Raw genomic sequence first — 20,999 nt, forward strand, 5'->3', positions numbered from 1 at the left:
AAAAACCAAAACAAAACAAAAAAAACAATAAAACAACAGAAATTTATTCTCTCACAGTTCTGGAACTAGAAGTATAAAATCAAGACATTGGCAAAGACGTGCTCCCTCTGAAGGCTCGAGGGGAAGATCTTTCCTTGCCTCTCTGGATATTGCTGGCAGTGCACAACCTTCCTTGGCTTGTAGACACGTCACCCCATTCTCTGCCTCTGTTGTCACCTGGCCTTCTGTCACTGAGTCCAAGCTTGTTCTGCTCAGCACACAACAGGCCAGTAAGTTGGGAGATGAGGTGTCGGGGCGAGGAATAGTGACTTAATTTGGAAAGCCGGGGGTCTGAGAAGATGGCGGACTAATGTCCTAGAGAACCGTCTTTCCAGGCTCTGGACGCTAGTCTCTTTTATAGAACAAAGAGGGGGGAGGTGAGAAGGTGAAGTGAAAAGGCCATAAATGGTTGCATCTATCTCCCGGTTTGTGCCAGACTCAGGAGGGGATGTGTTAATTTCTTCTTCCCTGCAGCCCTTCACAGGTGGGCTGGGTCAGGTTGTTTCCTGTGAGCTGAACAAAGATATTTTAGTTTTACAATGAGGCATGGGGGCAGGGTTCTCGGAGATGGGCCATTATGTCACTTTAAGGCAACATCCCTTTAGTGATTAACTTGTAGCAAGAGAAATAGAATACAAAGGTTAAAGTAAAAGAAACAGATCTAATATGGAGTCAGATTTGTTGTTCCCTATTACAATTCTCCTTGTGTGTCTTCTGTCTCTATGTCCAAACTTTACTCTTCTTGTAAGAAAGGATTAGGGCCCACCCTAATCCAGTATGACCTCTTTGTAACTTGATTATTTCTGCAAAGACTCTTATTCCAAACAAGGTCGCACTCACAGGCACCCAGGGTTTAGGATTTGAATATATCTCATGGGTGTGGAGGACGCCCAGTTCTACCCATACAGGTAGGAAGCAGGGTGGAGTGCATGCTGAACAGGAAATTGTGAGCTACTTGGAAATCTTGGGACTACCTGGCAGGGGAGTGTTTTCCTACCTGGGATGGGGGTGGGTGGGTGTTGGAGATGTCCTTTCTTTTTTTTTTTTGGTGCTTTTTTTCTTATTATTATTATTGAAGTGTAGTCGATGTACAATGTTAAGTTAATTTCAGGTGTATAGCAAAGTGATTCATATATTTGTGTACATGTATATATACACATATATATACATATTCTTTTTCAGATTCTTTTCCCATGTAGGTTATTATAAAATATTGAGTATATTTCCCTATGCTATACAGTAGGTCTTTGTTGTTTATCTATCTTATATATAGTAGTGTGTATATGCTACTCCCAAATTCTAATTTATCCCTCTCCCCACGCCCATGGAGATGTCTTATGTGGATGTTAAAGGAAAGTTTTCCCCCAGAAGGCTAGAGAAATTAAAACCTTCCAGGTGGCTTGGAAATCCCTTGTTTTGGCGGGCCTTGCAGAGATAACCCTAGGTTGTGCTGCTGTGTGAACGAACACACACACACACACACACACACACACACCTTGAAGCATGAAGCCATTGTGGCAGAGTGCTGAAATAGGCTGCTGAATTTGGAATCATAAAACCTGGATTCTCAGGCAACCTACACCACTAACAAAGTGCTAGGTCCCAAGAGCTTCAATTTCTATCTTGGTAAAATGGGATTCATAATCCGCTTATTCCAATCTGTCCTGCAGCCCAGCAGGTGGTGTGCTGAAGAGTGTAGGAATGGAAAGCTTTATCTATGGAGGTAGCTTCCGCCACATCCTAGATCTCCAGTGGGGGAAATTCACGAAGAATATTCCTACAGACCATACCACATCCCCTGTTGCTGGGTCTGGTGGACCAAATTAAAGAGAAAGGGGAGGAAAGAGAGGTTAACGTTGCATTTTCTTCTCTTTGTTTACAAAGATTCAAATTCACCACCCTCCCCCTGGGGTGTAATTTGGAGAATAGGGTAGGGATGGGGTGGGACCATAGAGCCCCCAAGGGGCCATGTAACAGGCAGTCATCCTTCTTTAACCTAATGAGGTATAGGAATGGGGGACGTAGTGCAAATAGACATTATCGAGCGATATCTCATCCCGGCAGCAATTCACCAATAGATTGCCAGCTACCAGGTGTCACAGGAGCCCCAAGTTTTACTTTTTCCCTGGGCCCCATAATTTGTAAATCCAGTGCTGACATTTCAGTAAAAATACCCAGAAGGAGTCCTCTGGGTGCTAGCTGCAACACAGACAAGTATATTAAAGATATTCAGAAAATGATGACTTTTCGAATAGGTTTTTAATGCCAGACGTATGTAGTAGTGACTGAAATTCAGGTGTTTAGCAGGTTTGGAGATTTTACTTCGGCTACCCCAGCTGGCGTCCGACACATTCCAAAATTTTTCTTCTACTTGATACATCCGTTTTTAATCCCTTCACATGCCTTTCTTTTTGGTGAATTGGGAGGAGAGAACACCCGTCGCTTCATGTCTTTCAGTTCCTATTTTGCATAAATCAACCAGGAATTAAGATTTAAACAATCACTTCATATCTGAGTTGTCAAATATTTCACTGTTGGGGGATATATTTGCATATCTGAAAACACATTGGCCTCTGCGTGTTTAAGGGATGCAGAGAATATCCAGAAACTTCTAGAGATGTATCCATGAGAGCAGAGGTAAGGAGGTGATTATGGGGCAAGGGGACCCAAGAAGGTAGCAAGTCCAGGTCACAAGATGAGGAAGAGGGAAGATTTCCAGACCTGACTTAGTCTGACCTCCTGGTTATCCCAGCCAACATTGACCTAGCTTGGGTTCCCCAGAAGCAGACCTCGGAACAAGAATTTGGGTATATTTGGGAGGCCATCCAGGCAGCACCAGAAGGGGAGTGGGAAAGTGCAACAGGAAAAGGGAAGAAGCTAATGCTGGGTGCTTGGTGAGCAGGCAACTGCTACAGGCAATGGGGCTGCCCCAAGGCATTCCTGAAGGGGACCTCTGGGGGACTATAGAACATGCTCCAGAGATGTCCTACCTTAGGGGCCAGGAGGCAAGGTATTAACAAACTCCCATTAGATGTTATTTTTATGTCTACTCATGTGCTTGTTAACTTCTTGCATAAAAAGTTTGCTCAGCTCAAAGAAAACAGGCCTGTTGCCCTGTGGTTCCCAAACTGTGCACCGAGGCACCCCAGGGTGCCACAGAAAATTCACAGGAGAAGATAGGAAGATTTTACAGTTTTGAGGGAAACACGGCAACATCTATCCAACACTGTGTGAGCTTTTAGTTTGAGGCAGCTCAGTGTTATAGGTTGATTTGTGTCTCCCCACAAATTCATATGTTGAAGTCTTAACCCCCAGGACCTTAGAATGTGACCTTATTGGGTTGAATAACTCTAGTGCTGGGGAGCTCATTCTCTCTCTATGGAACATACCCATTCACGAACCTAAAAGGGAACTACTAACAGCATGCCTTGAGCCCTTGCTGGATACTAGGCTCTATACATTCATCATTTCACTTAGTCCTCCCAACTGTACAAAGTGGGCATCACCATTACTATTTATATGTAGTACATGATGAAATTGAGGCTTGCAGAGGTGAAATGACTTGACCAAGATCTCATTACCAGTAAATGACACAGCCAGGATTTGAACACAGGTCTTTTCTATTCTAGAGCCCTTTCTATTTCCAGTTCTTGCATGGCTCTGACAGGTGGGTGTTAATAACAAAAGAAAAAAGAGCTAACATTAATTGTGCACTTCCTTTTTGCTAGGCGTTGTTCTTCACATGAATTACCCATTTGGTTTCATCATAGACCTATGAGATGATCATTGAGGCTGCTCCGTGGCCAAGCCAGTCAGACTCCAGAACTCACGCCTTTTAAAACAGTGTTCTGCCGTGTATTTCCTCATATTGAGCCGAAACCTTCTTCCTATTCTTTGGGCTCAGACAAAACTAATTGAGCTTTTCTTTGCCAAGCCTGTCCCTCAAAGCCGTATGAAGACAGCCCTTTGTTCTGCTTGGGGCTGAACATTTCTCATTCTATCTTGTTTTTCTCATCCCCTCTCATCCCCAGCCCCATCTTCTGAACACAATTCAGTTTATCTGCATCCTTCTGAAAGTGCTTGCTGATGGCTTAATGCTGCCCACAAAGGAAGCAGGAAGACCCAAACTTCCTGTAAAAAGAAAGGTCAGACTCAGTCTTCGGACAATGGCAGGAAAATAACGACTTCTAAGCATCAGCACCTGGAGCTGTGTGGCTGGGCATTTTGTATTCTCTGGAGGGTCATCTTGCAGCAAGGCCTTCTAAAGAGAAGGTGAGGTCATCGTGCGGCTGTGGTGACATCATAATCCTCAGCAGCTCAAGGGTTAGAAATAAGAGTCAGATTGAACCAGTGTGAAATAATGCCAAGGATAAAGTGTGTAAATCAGAACACGTGCAATCAATCTGCAAGCTGGACCCGACCCCGTAGGCCTACTGGAAGGATTAAATGAGTTCATGTAAAGTGCTCAGTAGAGCACCTGGCACAGAGCGTGTGATCAGTAAATATTAGTATTAATATCTGGTGTGAAATGAACACCGCACTGCAAAAATGACTAATTCTTCCTGGGAATGTGGTGTCCGGACATAATAATAACAGTTGCCACTTAACTAGGACTCCTCACGTGCTCAGCCTTTACATAATGATCTGTTTTAATCCTTGACACCTGTGGTAAAGTTATTTTTCCCCATTTGAAAGAAATGGAAGCCAGGCTTCAGCCACATTAGGCATCTTATCCAGGGTCATGAGGCTTATTGATTAAGAGGTTGGATTTTAGAATCAAACAGGTCTGGCTTTGAATTCCAGTTCACACACTTTCTGTGTGACCTTAAAGATGTCAATCTCTTTGTGCCTCAGTTTCCTAGTCTGTAAAAGAGGGTAAGGAAGTACCTTCCTTAATGACATGCTGTGAGGACTGAGTTAATGTATGTAAAACACTTAGCACAGTACCTAGCACATTCCAAGCACTTAATTGTCATGCACACATAGACGTATGTATGTATACATTTGTGTGTGTATGTATATGTGTGTGTGTGTGTGTGTATGAGGGATTTGAAGGATGAATAGGTGTGTGTGTCAGGTGGATAAAGAAGAGAAATTTCAGGTTAAAGTGATTGCAGGGCTGAAGGCCCACATTGATCTACCCACCCCAAGGCACAAGAAATCACTGGCGGGCTATGGCAGGACAGGGTAGTTTGGAAGGAAGGAGTCGCTTGTAGTTAGACGGAGACAAAGGGTCAAGGTCCTCAGGCCTGAGAGGAGAAACCAGAGTTTGGAGAAAGTGGCTCCCCCGGCCAGCCGCCCGCTCCCAGCCACGGACCCAACGGCTTGGGAGAGTTCGCGACCCCGCCCCCACCAAACCCAGCCAATGAGGAAGCCCTCCACGGGGCGTGGCGTTGCCAGGCGACCAAGTGGGCCCCCGGCTTCGCAGTTAGCCGCGGCTTTCGCTCCCACTCCGCGGGCGCTCAGCCTCAGGATGGGTGTCTGCGGGCCCCTCCGTGGGCCCCCCTCAGACTTTGTCAGTGGAGTTTTATTTTTTTAGTTCATATTTTATTTTTGTTTCTAGAAGACAAAGATATCCCCTTCCCAAACGGGGAAAAACTCATAAAAGTTTGTGACTGTCTAAAAAGTAAGTCCAGGCTTGCCTGATTTCACCCTGCCGGGACTTCCTTATTCTGTTGGTGGGGAGCCCAGAAGACTTGCTTTCCCATTCCTCCCCAGTCAGAAACCTGTCTGGAGTCTGTGTCTTTAGCACCTGCGAGTCGGGGAGAAATTGCTGGAGCCCCTGACACCAGTGACTGCTGAGGTAGAAGATTCTGGAAGAAAACACACAGACACACACACACACACACACATCTTCCCTGGGGGACACAGGGAAGCCTGAAGGATTTCCAAGATGACCAAGGTACCAGCCACCAAGAAGATACAGAGTTCCCCTGCCTCGGGGGCCCTCTGGCCCTTTTATGCCTCAGATCATCTAACGCAGGTGAGTCTCCCCTCTCTCGTGAAAGCAGTCGTGTTTTCAAGACGAAAAATAGGAATTAGCCTCCAGACCAACAAGGGACGGGGGGAAAGAAGAATCACAGGGTAATTAAATTGTTGGGAAACATCCCCGTTGCTATCAGTGGTTGGTTACTCGTGAAGACTGAAAACGCCAGCCAGAACGGGGAGCTGGGCCATCCTATTAGCCAGTAATTCCAAAGTGATGGAATAAATCGGCAGTGACACTGTAGAACATCAGGAATAAATTAAGATGAATTGTAGGTTTGCCATCGAAGAAATTATTTTCGGAGATCCGCTGGGCTTAGGGTATGTGCACATCCTTTCTCCTTGTGGAGACTACGGTGTCAGACTTTGGGGTTTGAAGCCTGACTTTGCGTCTCAGCAGCTATTGAGATTAGATAAATTGTTTAGCATCTCTGAGCCTTTATTTGCTCGTGTCTGCAAAATGAGAACAGGAACACCAACTAGGCAGAAACAGTGTGAGGAGTAAGATACGGAAATTGTTCATGGAGATGCTGACACTTGATAATGTGTATATGGGACAAGAAATACTGTTGTTGGTTTGAAAGACAGAGAAAAATCAGTATGTGTTTAGTGTCGGAGTCAAGTTGTTTCTGTTTTTAAATGATCACAACTGGGCGGGCCAGTTATGTCTTTGTTAAGTGTGTCTTTGTTACTGTATCTGCAAACGCCCATATCACCACTAATTGGCCAAGGTAGCTGAACAGTGGGAGAGGGTCAAAGGCAATTACTGGCCCACAGCGGTCCACGCACAGTGGCATATCTTGTGGCTCAAGGCCCTGCCCTAGGAAGGAGGGCCTGGGGGGAAGTCAGGGCACAGAAGAGAAACTCACCCGTGCTTACGTGGTGGTCCAAAGCGTTCCTGAGCTTCTGTTGATATTGCCTAAGAATTGACACAGCTGTTTGCACCCCTCATTGCTCAGCCCTCTTAATGAGCTCACTCTTCAAGATGCAGTCTTCACATGTCTCCTTTTGTCTCAGAAAGCTGCCCGGAAGTGGGTTTTATCCAGAGCAGCCCCCTCTGGGAAAAAACTTCCCAGCATAGCAGTGGGGGAAGGGAAGGAAGGAAGGAACGAGGAATGAGGTGGAAATTTCAGAAGCAGCGATGAGTGTGAGCATGTGGGCGGTGGACCCAAATAGCCTGGCTTGAACCTTGGATCTGCCTCTTGGCAGCCCTGTGACCTTGGGCAAGTTACGGAACTTGTCTGCTTCAGTGTTGCCATCTGTGAAATGGGAGTATCATAATACCTGCTCATGGGATTGCTGTGAGCCTTCAATGATATGTCCAAAACTCCTGAGAATAGCGTCTTACACATAGTTAGCACTTCCTAGATTTTCGTTATGTGGTTTCATTCATTTAGCAAACACGTACTGAATTTCTGTTGTGTGCTCAATACCTGCTCTTGTGAAAAGCGTCACAATCCGTAGTGTGTCTGTTTGGGATGGGAAGTAAAAGAGATAAGAAACAGATTATTGTAATGCAGGATGATTAATGATGTGCTGGGGCTGTATCATTGGGTGCGGTGGGAACGCAGAGGAGAGGTAACTCAGACTCGTGTGGGGGGAGATTGGAGAGGGATGAGGTCATGTAGCCAAGTAAATGCAATAGAGTTTTCCATCTTGGGTTAGAGAGATTGAGGAAGGTGGAGGAAGATGCAGAGGTTGAAATGATCATCTCTTTCTTGAGAGGAGGGTGGGCAGGACTCCAGGAGGTCAAGAGATGGGAAGCAGGCTTCCAAGGGGCTGTTGGATAAACAAGACCTCAGGCACAAAACTCATGGAAATCCTGCTGCCCCCGCCTCACCGGCTAGAAAATAATGAAGACCCGAGGGTGTCCCTGGCCCACATTTGAAGTATCACGCCTTCAGAAATTGCAACTTTTTAGAGCTACTGTAAAGCGTTGATTAATCTAAAGCAGACTGACTAGAAAGTGGCCAGGCACAAGAAAATATGTAGAGATTAGCATCAACTTCTGGTGTAAATCACACTAAGAACAGATTGCAGTTTTATTGGTTTAACACACTAATACCAGTGGCGATAGTGATGATGAGGGTTGGCGTGTATTGATTATTCACCACGTGCCAGGTTCTGAGCTCAAGTCTTAACATATGATATTTCACAACCATCCAGAACACTGTCACCTCCTCAGGTGATAGATGGCAATGCCAAGGCCCACTGAGGACAGGTCCTTTACCCAAGGACACCCAGTCAGCAAGGCACAGAGCAATGGTTTGAGATCAGAGTTCTCTGGCTCGAGAGTTCAAGCCCTCCCTGCCTCACCGTGCTAAGCAGACGGCGATAGTGGTTAGCACACACCACGGGGGATGCAAAGGGAAGGTGTAAGGCGTACTCACTGGCTTCAGATAGTTTTCAGGTTTGTTGGTTGGGGGCAGGGCAGGGGTGGGGAACAGAGGAATGCCACATAAAAAGAGAGTAACAAAGGCCAGGCAGCCAGGTAAATGTCCAGTGAGGAGTGATCTGAGGAAGGATCTGGCTTCTAGAGGAGGAAGGTGAGGCCAGCTGGGCTACGTGGTAATGCCACTTCCTGTGAGTCCACCGTGCGCTGGTGTAATAGGTGACCCTTGTGGGGAAACCCCCAAAGGGTTCTGCAGCCCACTGAAGCTGGCCATTTTCCTTCTCATGGGGATGGAAGTTGCTTTATCGTAACTAATGTTATGATGGGACCGTTCCTTGCACGGCATCTTCATGTGGATTTTTCGATGGAAGGAGTATAAATAATGTATGCAAATCCCCTGCTTGAATGTCTTTTGTTGAGGAAACCTTCTAGCCTGCCCTAAATCAGGCGCCCTAATCTGTTTAGGGAGTTCCTTTTCCCTTTGTTGCCCAAGGAAGCAAAAGAGAAATCTAATGGGATTAGCCATAGGGGAGGGAGGGAGCAGGGCATGTGTAGATTATCATGGACCCACATTTTCTTCTTTAGAAGAGACTAAAAAAGAGAGGGGCACTTAGAACACCCCCTCCATGTTCTAGAATGGAAATGCGGGAACGGCGTTTGGCAAAAACTCTAAAGGTGTGGAATCCTTTACATAAGCTCTGTCTCTTGGTGGCAGAGAGGAAAGAAGCATCCTTAGTTTGGGCAGATCCTGAAACAGCCAGGAACTAGACTGGGTGCTTTGGTGATATCCTAGCTTAGTGATTAAAAGAGGAGGTTCACAAAAATTATTTTTTTTAAAAAAGGGACTTCCCTGGTGACACAGTGGGTAAGAATCCGCCTGCCGATGCAGGGGACACGGGTTCGATCCCTGGTCTGGGAAGATCCCACATGCCTCGGAGCAGCTAAGCCCGTGAGCCACAACTGCTGAGCCCACGTGCCACAACTACTGAAGCCCGTGTGTCTAGAGCCTGTGCTCCGCAACAAGAGAAGCCACCACAGTGAGAAGCCGGCACACCACAACAAAGAGTAGCCTCCGCTCGCCGCAACTAGAGAAAGACCGCACGCAGCAACGAAGACCCAATGCAGACAAAAATAAATTAATTAATTAAAAAAAAAAAGATTCTTCAGCAAACAACATGGGTTCAGACCCCCAACTCTGACACTCAGCTATGTGGGGGACCTTGAGCAAATCAGTGCCTCTCTGTGCCTCAGTTTCCTCCTCTGTGAAACAGTCACATTGTGTTTTATCTAAGACATCTTCCGTTTCAAGAGGCATCACAATATTGTGTGAGCGCCACTAAGAAAGAAAACTCTACTGATTAAACTAGGACCTACTTTCAATTATAAGAAGCGCCCCAGTTTCAGAGATGTTGAAACGGGGAAAGAAAATGTTCATCTTAGAATGGATGAAATCCAGCTAAAAATGCTTCTATCTCATAGGGTTCTGTGGGGATTAGGTGAGTTAATATGAGTAAAGCTCTTAGAACAGGGCCTGGCCCAGAGTAAATACAATGAAATGTTAGCCATTATGACATGGTGTGGTTTGATCTTTTAATTGACTCTGTGAAAGAGGTGTAGTTATTACCCCCTTTTGCATCTGAGTAGACTGAGGCTTGAAGCGTGCCAGGGTCTAGTTCTCTGCTGAGAATTAAGTTGGCAGGTTCAGGGAGAAGGGGGAAAGCTATGCAGAGTCCCGTGTACGGAGAAGACCTTGGCCTGAGCATCACTGACCCCCGTCCCCTACCATCCACCCTATCGCCCCACTGCCACCACCCCTATGGTGAGAATGGAGTTACTGAGAGTTCAGCCCCCTATCCAGCTGGTCTGCCCGGAATCAGAAAAGGAAAGGTTTCCCCCAACAAGAGAAACCTCGACTCCCAGCACAATACACGTCACCGCCAACATGAAACGATTTTCTTCCTTGTCCAGATAGGAGAGCTTGGGGCCTGAAGATGTAAGTGGTGAGTCATTGGTCCTTGTTCGAAGTGGGCTCCGTGCTGGGTAATTTCTCTGGCCTCTAATCACGGAGACTGCACCCCACCCTGCACTGAATCAATGATTACCTTGGAATATAAAATAAAATAAAAGATCTGACAACGACTTGAGATTCAGTTCTGAAGAATCCCAGCCAGCTGCACCTTCATTTTTATTATAACTCGTGACTCAGGCCAGGAAAATAGTAACGAGCCCTTTTCTCTGTCCAAGAGCTTCTTCTGGCTCCATTGTTACTGCATTGAGACAATTGCAGAATTTAAGCTGTTGCTTTGTTTTGTTTTGTCTTCTTTATGCCCTGGCGCTCTGGACTGGCGATGCTTGCCTCGGCAAATCTTGCTGTGTCTAATTGCAGCCCCATGTGACAGTCGGCTCCCTCCGTGATAAGTCAGGGTGCGGGGAAGGCGTGTGTTCATTACCTCCTGACAGAGGAAGAATGATAGGCGCTTTCTTTATGCCGGACAAAATGAAGCGAGCTCTTTCACTCATCTGCGAAGAGGCAGCTGCTACGCATGGGGAGGCGAGGGCGGGGAGAGGAGTGGTAGAAGAAACACATCAGAGAGCCTAGTTGATGTGATGCAAACCTAGTGACCAGGTAGGAGCTCTGCCTTTGAAATCAGACAAGGTGGGCTCGACTCCCCTCTTTGACACTAATATGAGGTTCTGTGAAATGGGCTGAATAATAATAGGATCTGCTACATACATCTTTTGGAAGGATTAAATAAAATAATGCATCTGAAATACTGAGCACAATACTTGGTACACAGTGAACTCCCCAATAAGTGAGGACAGTTGTTATTATTATGACTCAGGCTCCTCTCTCTTCTCTGACTGGACACATGTGCCTCCATTACCATTTTGAAGACATAGCCCAGATATGAAGTCTGGAGAAAGCTGAGTATTAACTGTAAAGGCACAGAGGGGGTGTCCCTCATTAGTGAGGCCAAGTCCCAGTTTAAGGGTAGAAGAGAAGAAGCAAGTCTAGGGATATTTTTAAGAACTAGTGTGAGAGTATATTTTTATGAAGGATAAAGTGCCTTGCAGGAGAGAGTTCATTCTGATGGCAGAAATGCTTGACCCAGTTAAAAAATCCTAGTTGTAGGAAAGCGAGTGCCCCGAGCATGATTTAAGTCCCTTGGATTTAACTTTCAGCCCAGTCCCGTTGCTCATGTTTGAATCCCATTGAGAACCAGAAGGAAGTAAGAAAAAAGGAAAACCCTGTGTACAAATTAGGATCATTCTTGGCTGCAAGTAAGAGAAAAACCGAAAAGCAGTGACATAAACAAATGTGAATTTATTTTTCTCACATAAGCAGTCTGGAGCTGTATGCCTGCCGGCGTTGGTTCAGGAAGACCTCGCTAATGTTGGGGCTGGCAGGTTCTTTTCCTTCATGGTCACAGAATGGCTGCCCCATCTCCAGCCATTACATTCATATTCCAGTAGAAAGAGGAAAAAATGGAGGGTAAGAGCTATTTTTGCCCCTTTTATGAGGCAAATAAAGTTTGCCTAATTTCCAGGAAACTTCCCAGCATATTTCCTCTTATGTCTCATTTGCCAGAGCAGTGTCACCTGCCTTTTCTTAACTGCAAGAATGGCTGGGAGAATGTGTATCTAACCTGAGTGTGGAAACCGGGGCAAGAGACAGGTGAAGGTATTGGAGATGGGTGTCTGGCTGACTAATCAAAAATAACTGGCACAAATGACTTCACAAAAAATCAGACATTGGGGGTCCCAAGCAATACAGTAACCTAAAAAAGAGAGACATCCCCTAGCCTGCACCACAACTGCTTAGGAATGTCAAGGGCACTTGTCCATAGTGATACTTTATTTATTTATTTATTTTATAGAAATTTATTTTTTATTTTTGGCTGTGTTGGGTCTTCGTTGCTGCGAGCAGGCTTTCTCTAGTTGTGATGAGCAGGGGCTACTGTTCGTTGCGGTGCGCAGGCTTCTCCTTGCAGTGCCTTCTCTTTGTTGCGGAGCACGGGCCCTAGGCACATGGGCTGCAGAGCGCAGGCTCAGTAGTCGTGGTGCACGGGCTTAGTTGCTCTGCAGCATGTGGGATCTTCCTGGACCAGGGCTTGAACCCATGTCCCCGCATTGGCCACCAGGGAAGCCCCACAGTAGTACTTTAAAAAACAGCACAGAATCCACCAAAGAGCTGTGGGGGTCAGGGCAAGGGTAGAGGCTGCCAAAAGAAACATTCACTCATTCACCTGATATTTACTGATATTTACTGATATTCACCTGATATTTATATACTCCAGGGATGTGCTAAGCATGATACTAGGTGTCGAGGAAGTGAAAAGACAATAACATGGGACAACCTTCCGGAAATTCTGAAAAATACAGGGAATAACATGGAGAGCCAAGACAGTGGAATATGCACCATCTTTATTCCTACCCTCCTGTGTTTTCACCGTTTGGGGAGCAGGGGGCTTGAAGAATCTCTGGTTAGACAAGCCTTTGCACAACTGTAGAAAAAGACCTATTCTTGGCCCCCTTTCAGCATTCCTGCAGCCTCTAAACGACTCAGCCATCAGCTGTTAAATTCAAAAGCTGCAGGGCTTCCCTGGTGGTGCAGTGGTTGAGAGTCCGCCTGCTGATGCAGGGGACGTGGGTTCGTCGTGCCCCGGTCCGGGAGGATCCCACGTGCGGCGGAGCGGCTGGGCCCGTGAACCATGGCCGCTGAGCCTGCGCATCCGGAGTCTGTGCTCCAAAATGGGAGGGGCCAAGGCGGTGAGAGGCCCGCGTACCGCAAAAAAAAAAAAAAAAAAAAAAAAAAAAATTCAAAAGCTGCAGAATCCATGTGGGGTTCGGTGGCTAGTAGCACTTACATAAAATCTGACAGAAGCCAATTAAACCTTGCTTGGACTGAACAAATCAACATATTTTTCTCAGAGATCTTTCTGACAGTTAAATTCAAAATCATAATCACCAGTAATAGGATACCTTCTATCATGAGATGGTGGCATTTTCCCTTCTGAATTCCTGTTTTCAGACTCTGCCGAGAAAATTTCTTGCGGGCTCAACTTTGATCTAATGTACTTCTGTCTAAGTTGGAATTTATGCAGTAGGCAGTTTTATTTAATAACTCAAAAATTAGCTATGTCTGGGGCTTCCCTGGTGGCACAGTAGTTGAGAGTCCGCCTGCTGATGCAGGGGACACGGGTTCGTGCCCCGGTCCGGGAAGATCCCACACGCCGCGGAGCGGCTGGGCCCGTGAGCCATGGCCGCTGAGTCTGCGCGTCCGGAGCCTGTGCTCCGCAACAGGAGAGGCCACAACGGTGAGAGGCCCGCGTACCGCAAAAAAAAAAAAAAAAAAAAAAAAATTAGCTCTGTCTGGTGATCTACTTGCAAGCCTGGAATTGCCTTGGGATCTCTGGATTTCACAAAGTGGGAAGATTGTACAGCTGGGATGGCTTCTGGAATGGGTTCAGTATTGTCAGGGGCTTCAAGGGGTCCGTGGTTGGCTGTAGCTCAGTAGCAGAAAAAACAGAAAGTGACGTCCCATTGTAGCCTAGTACAGGGTCAAGGTCCCCTTCTGGGGTGTCTATTAAATATATGTGACAGATGTTTTAGAGGCATTAATATGAATCAGACTTGGGGGCTTCTCTCCAGAAACCCACAATTCTGTTGGAGAGAAAATTCATAAATAACCATGAGTCAAGGTGGCAAATAAGTACCAAAAAGAAAGGTGAAAAATATTTAAGAGCTTGGAGATAGAAACAAGTTCTATCATAGGAAGAAAGGTACAGTGAAGCCATGTGATCTGCATCTGCAACGTTGGCTGGATGTGAACTTGGGGTGATATGAGACACTGAACCATGGCTGGAACTTATTTTCTCATGCATCAGGATGGGGGGGTGTATTGCCATTCTCCACCAGGGAACAAGTTCTTTCTTGGTACCCTGTCTGACTAAACGCTCTCCCACAGAGCTCCGGTAGATAAATCTTTACACACTCTCCTTCTCCATGCACAAAGTTATCCAAGTTTCTACCCTGGAGGGTTGTCACATTAGGGAGGACTTAGCTCCATGAATTCCCATTAAACCTTTCAATAACCAGAAAGCTCTAATGTTTTACTTCTTTTAAGAATTTGAATTTCAGCAGAGTAGGGTTTCTCAACCTTGACACCATTGACATTTGGGACCCATAGGCTGTCCTGGGCATTGCAGGATATCGACAGCATCCCTGGTCTCTAGCCATTAGATGCCAGTTGTGACAACCAAAAATGCATCAAGATATTACCAAATGTCCCCTGGCGGCCAAAGTCGTCGCAGGTTGAGAACCATGGCAGTACAGGGCTACTGAAGTCCTGAATACCTTTCCCCAGCTGAATGCTTATCTGATGGTGAAACATTCCCCATTTAAATAAATGATGCCATCATGTACCCAGTTGTTCAGGCAGAAACCCGAGCTTCATCTTTGATCTCTCCCCCTCCATCGCCTCTTGTGTTCAAACAGCTGCCTCAGGGCAGGTGCTCTATGGACACTGCCTCCTTCCCCAAAGATGCTACCTCATCCAGGATGCCCTCGTCTTTAGCCTGGGCTGTTCCACCAGCCTCCTAACTGCCCTCCTTACCTTAACTCTGACCTTCTTCCAACCCATTCTCTTTCACTGCAAGTGTCATTTCCCTGGTTAAAACAATTAATGGCCCTCCATTGCCCTCAAAATGAAGATTAATATCTTTAATAAGGTTTAAAAGGCTCTCCATGATCTGGTCTCTGCCAACTTTTCCAGCTTCATCTTTCATTACTTGGTCTACTTGGAAGCCATACTGGTTTTGGAGGGTGCCATGCCTTACATCTTCTTCCTCCTTCTAGAACATTGTCCCCTCCCCCAGACTATGGCTTTCCATGGCAAGATATTTCCAGGGTGCTGAACAGTGGTGGGGTAGGTGTGGCCCTTGCCCAGAATTAGGAGTTCTGACCCAAATATCAGCTCTCTCCCTACCTAGCTGTGTGACTTTGGGCAAATCACTTAACCTCTCTAGTTTCTTGATATTCATATGCAGAACCAGGAACTCTAACGTGGCAGTTTGGAGGCTCCCTCCTTGCCGTATGACTCTAGAGAGCAAATAATGGCTACCACTTATTAAGCATCTATTGTGCATCTGCTGTGTTCTGCATATATTATTAAAATTAACTCCTCAGTCCTGTGGGGCAGATGCTGTCATTGTCCCTGTTAGTAGAGATTAGGAAGCTGAGGCTTGGGGCAGTTTTGTAACTTGCCCAGAGATACCCAGAAAGTAGGTGATGGAGTTAGGATTTGAATCCAGGACCAACTAACTAGAGAGATCCTCTGTGCTCTTAAGATCAGCCTGGTTGACTGCAGTAAGAAGGGGCAGTAGGCAAGTATCTCTCTAAAAGGGGTGTCTGCTGGCACAGTTTTTAAAGAGTATATTCAAAAGGCTCTGGCAGAAAAAGGAAAGTGGCAATTTTAGCTGTAGGCGATGCAAACAAGAATGTGACTGCTTCGCCCGTGACCACAGACAAGGACATTTGCATTTTCTTGAGCTCTTGCTAAAATATGCCAGTGAGCTTTTCTGGAAGAGAAACACAGCTAAGGACGAGGCAGGGAGGGGGAACCCCTGTATGTGGTTTAGATGCATCTTTCTAAATAATGCTCATTTCAATGAAGATTTATAAGCCATTTCTAATTAGAGTCACATTTCTAAGAAAGGCGTATTTTGATGCTGGGTCAATACACTGTCAAGGCCTGCTGGATAAAACGGTGAGGAGGACAGGCCCAGCTAATGAGGAGTGAGGTTCTGGGGGTGTGTGGCTGAGATGCTGATGATGGTAAATTGCTTAATTGGGTTGAATAATTTGGGTAAATATCTAGTTAAATGGATTTAGTCTGAATCCAGGCTCTGACCTACTGAATTTTGTATCTTCTATCAAAAATAACATAAAATAAAACACCCCGACTATAATTGTCTGTTTATTTGTCCGATTCCGCCCCTAGGCTTGGAGTTCATTGAGGGAAAGGACCCTGCCTTGCTCACAGTTCTATACCCAGAGCCTAGCACAGTGCCTGGCCCTGGGTAGGAGTTCAGTATTCTCTAGCCTCTATTCTCAGGACCAAGGATAGCTCCACATGCCAAGTGAGGCAATGCATCCCTTGGGTAACTGTAAATTCCACTTGGACAAAGGCCACAAATGTTTTATTCACAGATACAGCCGCAGCATGTGCTGGGTGCGCCATAACTTGGGATAGCATGCTAACACTTGCTGTGTGTGTGACCGTGGGCAAGCTTACTCTCTGTGCCTCAGTATCCTTCTCACATATGGAAATAACAATTCTTGCTTTGTAGGATTGTTGGGAGGATCAATGAGATAATGCTCAGAAAAACCCCTGGCAGATAGTAGGTGCTCATTGAATGCTATCTCTTCATATTTCCACTTAGGAATCAAAGCCGTTACCTCCCCAAAATATCAAGCATTAAAACATTTAAATACTGACATTTCCAGAGATGATGACTCTCATGCCAGTCATTTTTTATACATTCAGGAAAAGGCAGCCAAAAGGGTAACATGACTAAAGTGTATTATTTCCAAGAGCCCTTGAAGAAAATGCCCAAGAGGCAATTAGCACATAGCTGTTGCCTAATGTTGCTATTGCTTATTGGCTGATTCCATCCTCTACTAATCAAACTGCTTCTCTGATATTTTTAGACCTTTTAAAAAAGTCCTCTCAAAACTCAGGAAGCAGTGCTTGTTGACACATACCAAGGAATCTGCGAGAACATGAATCTGACATTCTCATAGGGAATGAGAAAATGCTGGAAGTGGGGGAGCATTCTTCAGCGTCCATGGGAATTAGATTAGGCAGCCCGGATGATTCTTTAACCCTAACTAGCCTCTTCACCTTTTCCCTTCCTGCCTCAGACTAAACAAATAACCCTCCTTGTTCCCTTTTTGTGCAGCTCCAGGACTTGAGATTTAAATTGTCTCAATAAAGGATAGTTGTTGAGCTTCCTTGGCTGGCCAGACGACCGTGTCAGGGTTGATTGACTTATAGCACCTGCGCCGTGGATCATTCCAGCCTTTGAGTCGTGGTTCTGTTGCTGCTCAGCTGCTGTGTGACCTTAGGCTCTCTGCTTCACCTCTCTGATACTAAGCTTTCTCACCTGTAATTAAATCTTGTGAGGATTCAAGATAATATCCATAAAGACTGGGTCCAAATAATAACTGAGATTGATCTATGATTAATGTTATTCCACCTTTCAGTGCTTTATAAATCCCCCATGTTATGTTGTGCATAATGCCAACATCAGTCTTTTTTTTTTCTTTTGTCAAAGAAAGATGGTCCAGTACGGAGAAAAACTACGGAGAAAAACTACCTCCTCGTGAACTGTCATTCTCTCAAGGTTTTCCTGTGGATAGTCAAATGAATCGTGCCTTTGTATCCTCCATGAGGTTAAAAATGATGTTGATGTTTTGAAATTCCATATATGGGGTATTATTTAGTCATGGTGATGATCATAGAAATAACTGGTATGACTGGTTGATTACTGAGTGTGTGCCAGGAGCCAAGCCCTTCCGTGAATTGTCCAGTTCCATTCACTCCACAACACTAAGAGGTAGGCAGCGTTAACCCCATTTTGCAGGTGAGGAAACGAAGGCTGAGAGAGCTATTCTCCACCTCTCCAACCTGCCCCAGAAGCACTCCCCAGCCTGTCTCTGTCCTCTGGGTCTTCCAGGAGGGTGTCAGAGACCAGCTTGCTGGTCCCCTAGCTGCAGGGGTCACATTTTAAGCTCTTGAGCATCGCGGAGGCCGATCTTTTATTCGGTTTGAAGTGAAGGATACAGCTTCCTCCTCCCTTTGGGGTCAGGATTCAAAGCATCTCAGCAGCTGCTGTCAAAGAAATCACTTCCTAAATCCCTCTCTCCCTTCCCACTCTCTGTTTTCATATTCTCAAAGTAGACACCAATCGAGGGTCCCATTCTCCTACCACTACCTCAGAAATTCCTTCCAGGTGGTCGCTCTCACCTTCATTTGGAGTCTGATGTCTATGGCATCTTGGATCCTCAGTCTATACTCTCCTATTACCTATTTTACTTGTTATTCTACCGTTTACTGAGAGCTCACAGTGCACCAGGTGATTCACAAACATTGCTGTGAGGCCTCATTACAACCCGTTGAGGAAGGCGTTGTCACCTCTATTTTATAGCTGAGAAAACTGAGGCTCAGAGACAGAAAGTGACTTGTGTGATGGAGAAGCCGAGACTCAAAACCGGAGCAGTCCGGATCCAAAGTCCCATTTTTTTTCCCCTCTCTGCACAGTGCCCAGACCTGCTAATATTTGCTGGGATGGAGTGCTGGCTTCGCTTTCAAGCCCCCAAATTCAGTTCCAGACCACGCTCCCCCAGCCCACATCCTCCCCGTTGCCGAAGCCTTTCTGAGCTCATCAGAAGTTACAGGAGTGTTCTGGGGGAGGCTGTCACGCTGTCCCCAGAAGTCACATCAGATGCAGCCATCTCACGGCTCCTCACAGAACAAGGTGTTCCTTTACTTCCTTTTTGATATTAGAACATGGTCCTACTGCAAATTGACTTGAAAGGAAGCCAGACCTCATGGCTCCTTGTCTGCCTGTGAAGGAAGAGAGCCACTTCTGGCACCTAAAGGACCTGGATTTAATCCATGGTAGGGGCCTTAATGAAGGGGGGGGGGAGGTTGGTCAAAGGTCAGACACCCCCTAAGCACCCAGCCCTCATTCAGGGAAAATCAAAAAATGTCACTCCGCAGAAAGCAGTTTTTATTTCATTGCAGGTTTGGAGGCTGTGCGTTAAATGTCCCTCTCTGTCCTCTCTCTCTCTCCTCTCCTTCCCCTCTGCTCTCCCCACCCCTCTCCGCTTTGCATCACGACACCTAACAGTATTTGTTAGCTCTTCATATGTTTCCTTTTAGCTTCTTTAATTATTGTAGCAATTTCATCTGTTTAAAAAAGAGAAAAAGAAAAACGCCAGAACAGCCTGGCCACTTGGACACTGAGGGAAGACAGACGTTCAGACCAATTGCGAAGCCATCTAACCCTGCAGACTCTTGGTTTCATTAATGTTCTCTCCTCTGCCCTAGACTGTAATGGGAGCCTGTTCCGTAATGGTGCGCTTCGGGTAAACAGATCGTTAGGTAAGATTGATAGCAGAATATGGTCCAGGTAATGTTTTAAGCCCAAAGCAAAAGAGCACGCGGTGTCTCCAGCTGACAGGACCACAATTCGTGCAGTTTCAGTGAAGGGTGTGTTGGGGCTTTTTCAGCATAAACGACCACTTTCTGAAGGTTTTCTTTTCTGCCTTAACAAAGGGAGGCTTTCTTTTCAGCTAGAGACAGAGCATAGGCCTTCGGGCACATGAGGGGTTTGTTTTGATAATGAACTTGATATCGAGTTACAACTCATTAATATAGACCAAACAATGTTATTGCAGCTGCTTTCTTCATTTTATAAAGCCTGGTTCTCAACAAAGCATATTATTGGCCCCAAATGAATTTAAAAAAAAAAAAAAGAGTAGATGCCACAAAGACTCAGCGGGTTCAGGGCAGAAATAGCACAGCTGTGTGCAAAGCGTGAATTCACCGGCAGCCGTTGCCACCAATTCAGGCAGGGTCACGAAGCACTCAGACTTCGGCTTGGTATTCAAGTAGAGGTAGATTTCAGACCAGTGGAGCCAAAGCCAAAGAATTCCTCTCTTGTGTTCAGGAGGCAGTATAATCCAGACCAACAGATTCCCCAGAAACTCTGGAGTTGGGGACTCATCACCTAGAATCGTAGAGTTGTTGAAAAACCTTGAAGGGCATCTCACCAGCTTTCTACCCAAAGCAGGAGGATGTGATGGTAATGTTTACTGGCTCTGGAGTCTACCTGACATCGGATGAGCCCTGGTTCTGCTGTTACCCAGCTGTTTGACCTGAGACAAACCACCCCCTCTCATTCCAAGCCTCAGTTTTCTCATCTGAAAAATGGGGATAAAGATAGTCCCGGATAGCTCCCTCTGAGAGAGGGCTGGCTGGATGTAGGTGTGGTACTTAGACGTACATTTCCTTCCTAGATGTTGTTAGGAAGTTCTTCCATTCAGGAAGCTTCCTCTGACTCCCTCCCTTGTCTCCTTTCTCCTCAGTTCTGTGGGATTCCACAGTCATAGCCCTCATCACACACCTGCTCACAGGTCTGTGTAACCACCAGCAGAGAGGGCCACCAGCACAGGGACCATCATTAATCTTTTTTTTTTTTTGCGGTACACGGGCCTCTCACTGTTGTGGCCTCTCCCGTTGCAGAGCACAGGCTCCGGACGCGCAGGCTCAGCGGCCATGGCTCACGGGCCCAGCTGCTCCGCGGCATGTGGGATCCTCCCGGACCGGGGCACGAACTCGTGTACCCTGCATCGGCAGACGGACTCTCAACCACTGCGCCACCAGGGAAGCCCCATCATTAATCTTTGAATTCAGTATTCGCAGCAACTATTTGCAGCACGCCTATTATGTGCCAGCCTCATGGAAGGCACACAGTAAATATGTGTGGACTAAATTAATCCAGCATCTTCCAAA

At 46.1% G+C, this 20,999-nt stretch overlaps 1 protein-coding gene across 18 annotated transcripts in view; it reads left to right on the plus strand.

Annotated features, from left to right (window-relative positions):
* CCDC60 (coiled-coil domain containing 60) overlaps positions 1 to 20,999 on the plus strand; it is a 275,404-nt gene that overhangs the window by 94,831 nt on the left and 159,574 nt on the right. For 3 of the 18 annotated variants that reach the window (XM_012535515.3, XM_033399986.2, XM_033399990.2), the window contains 2 exons: positions 58 to 269; positions 4,071 to 6,022. The exons of 12 other annotated variants lie outside the window; for them this stretch is intronic. In XM_012535515.3, coding sequence (XP_012390969.1) covers positions 5,933 to 6,022 — 90 coding nt within the window. In that variant the 5' untranslated portion in view covers positions 58 to 269; positions 4,071 to 5,932. The remainder of the gene's footprint in view (positions 1 to 57; positions 270 to 4,070; positions 6,023 to 20,999) is intronic. 3 more of the 18 variants (XM_049698205.1, XM_049698209.1, XM_049698204.1) reach the window with 3 other exon arrangements.

Source organism: Orcinus orca, chromosome 15 (assembly GCF_937001465.1).
Source record: "Orcinus orca chromosome 15, mOrcOrc1.1, whole genome shotgun sequence".
Taxonomy (NCBI): domain Eukaryota; kingdom Metazoa; phylum Chordata; class Mammalia; order Artiodactyla; family Delphinidae; genus Orcinus; species Orcinus orca.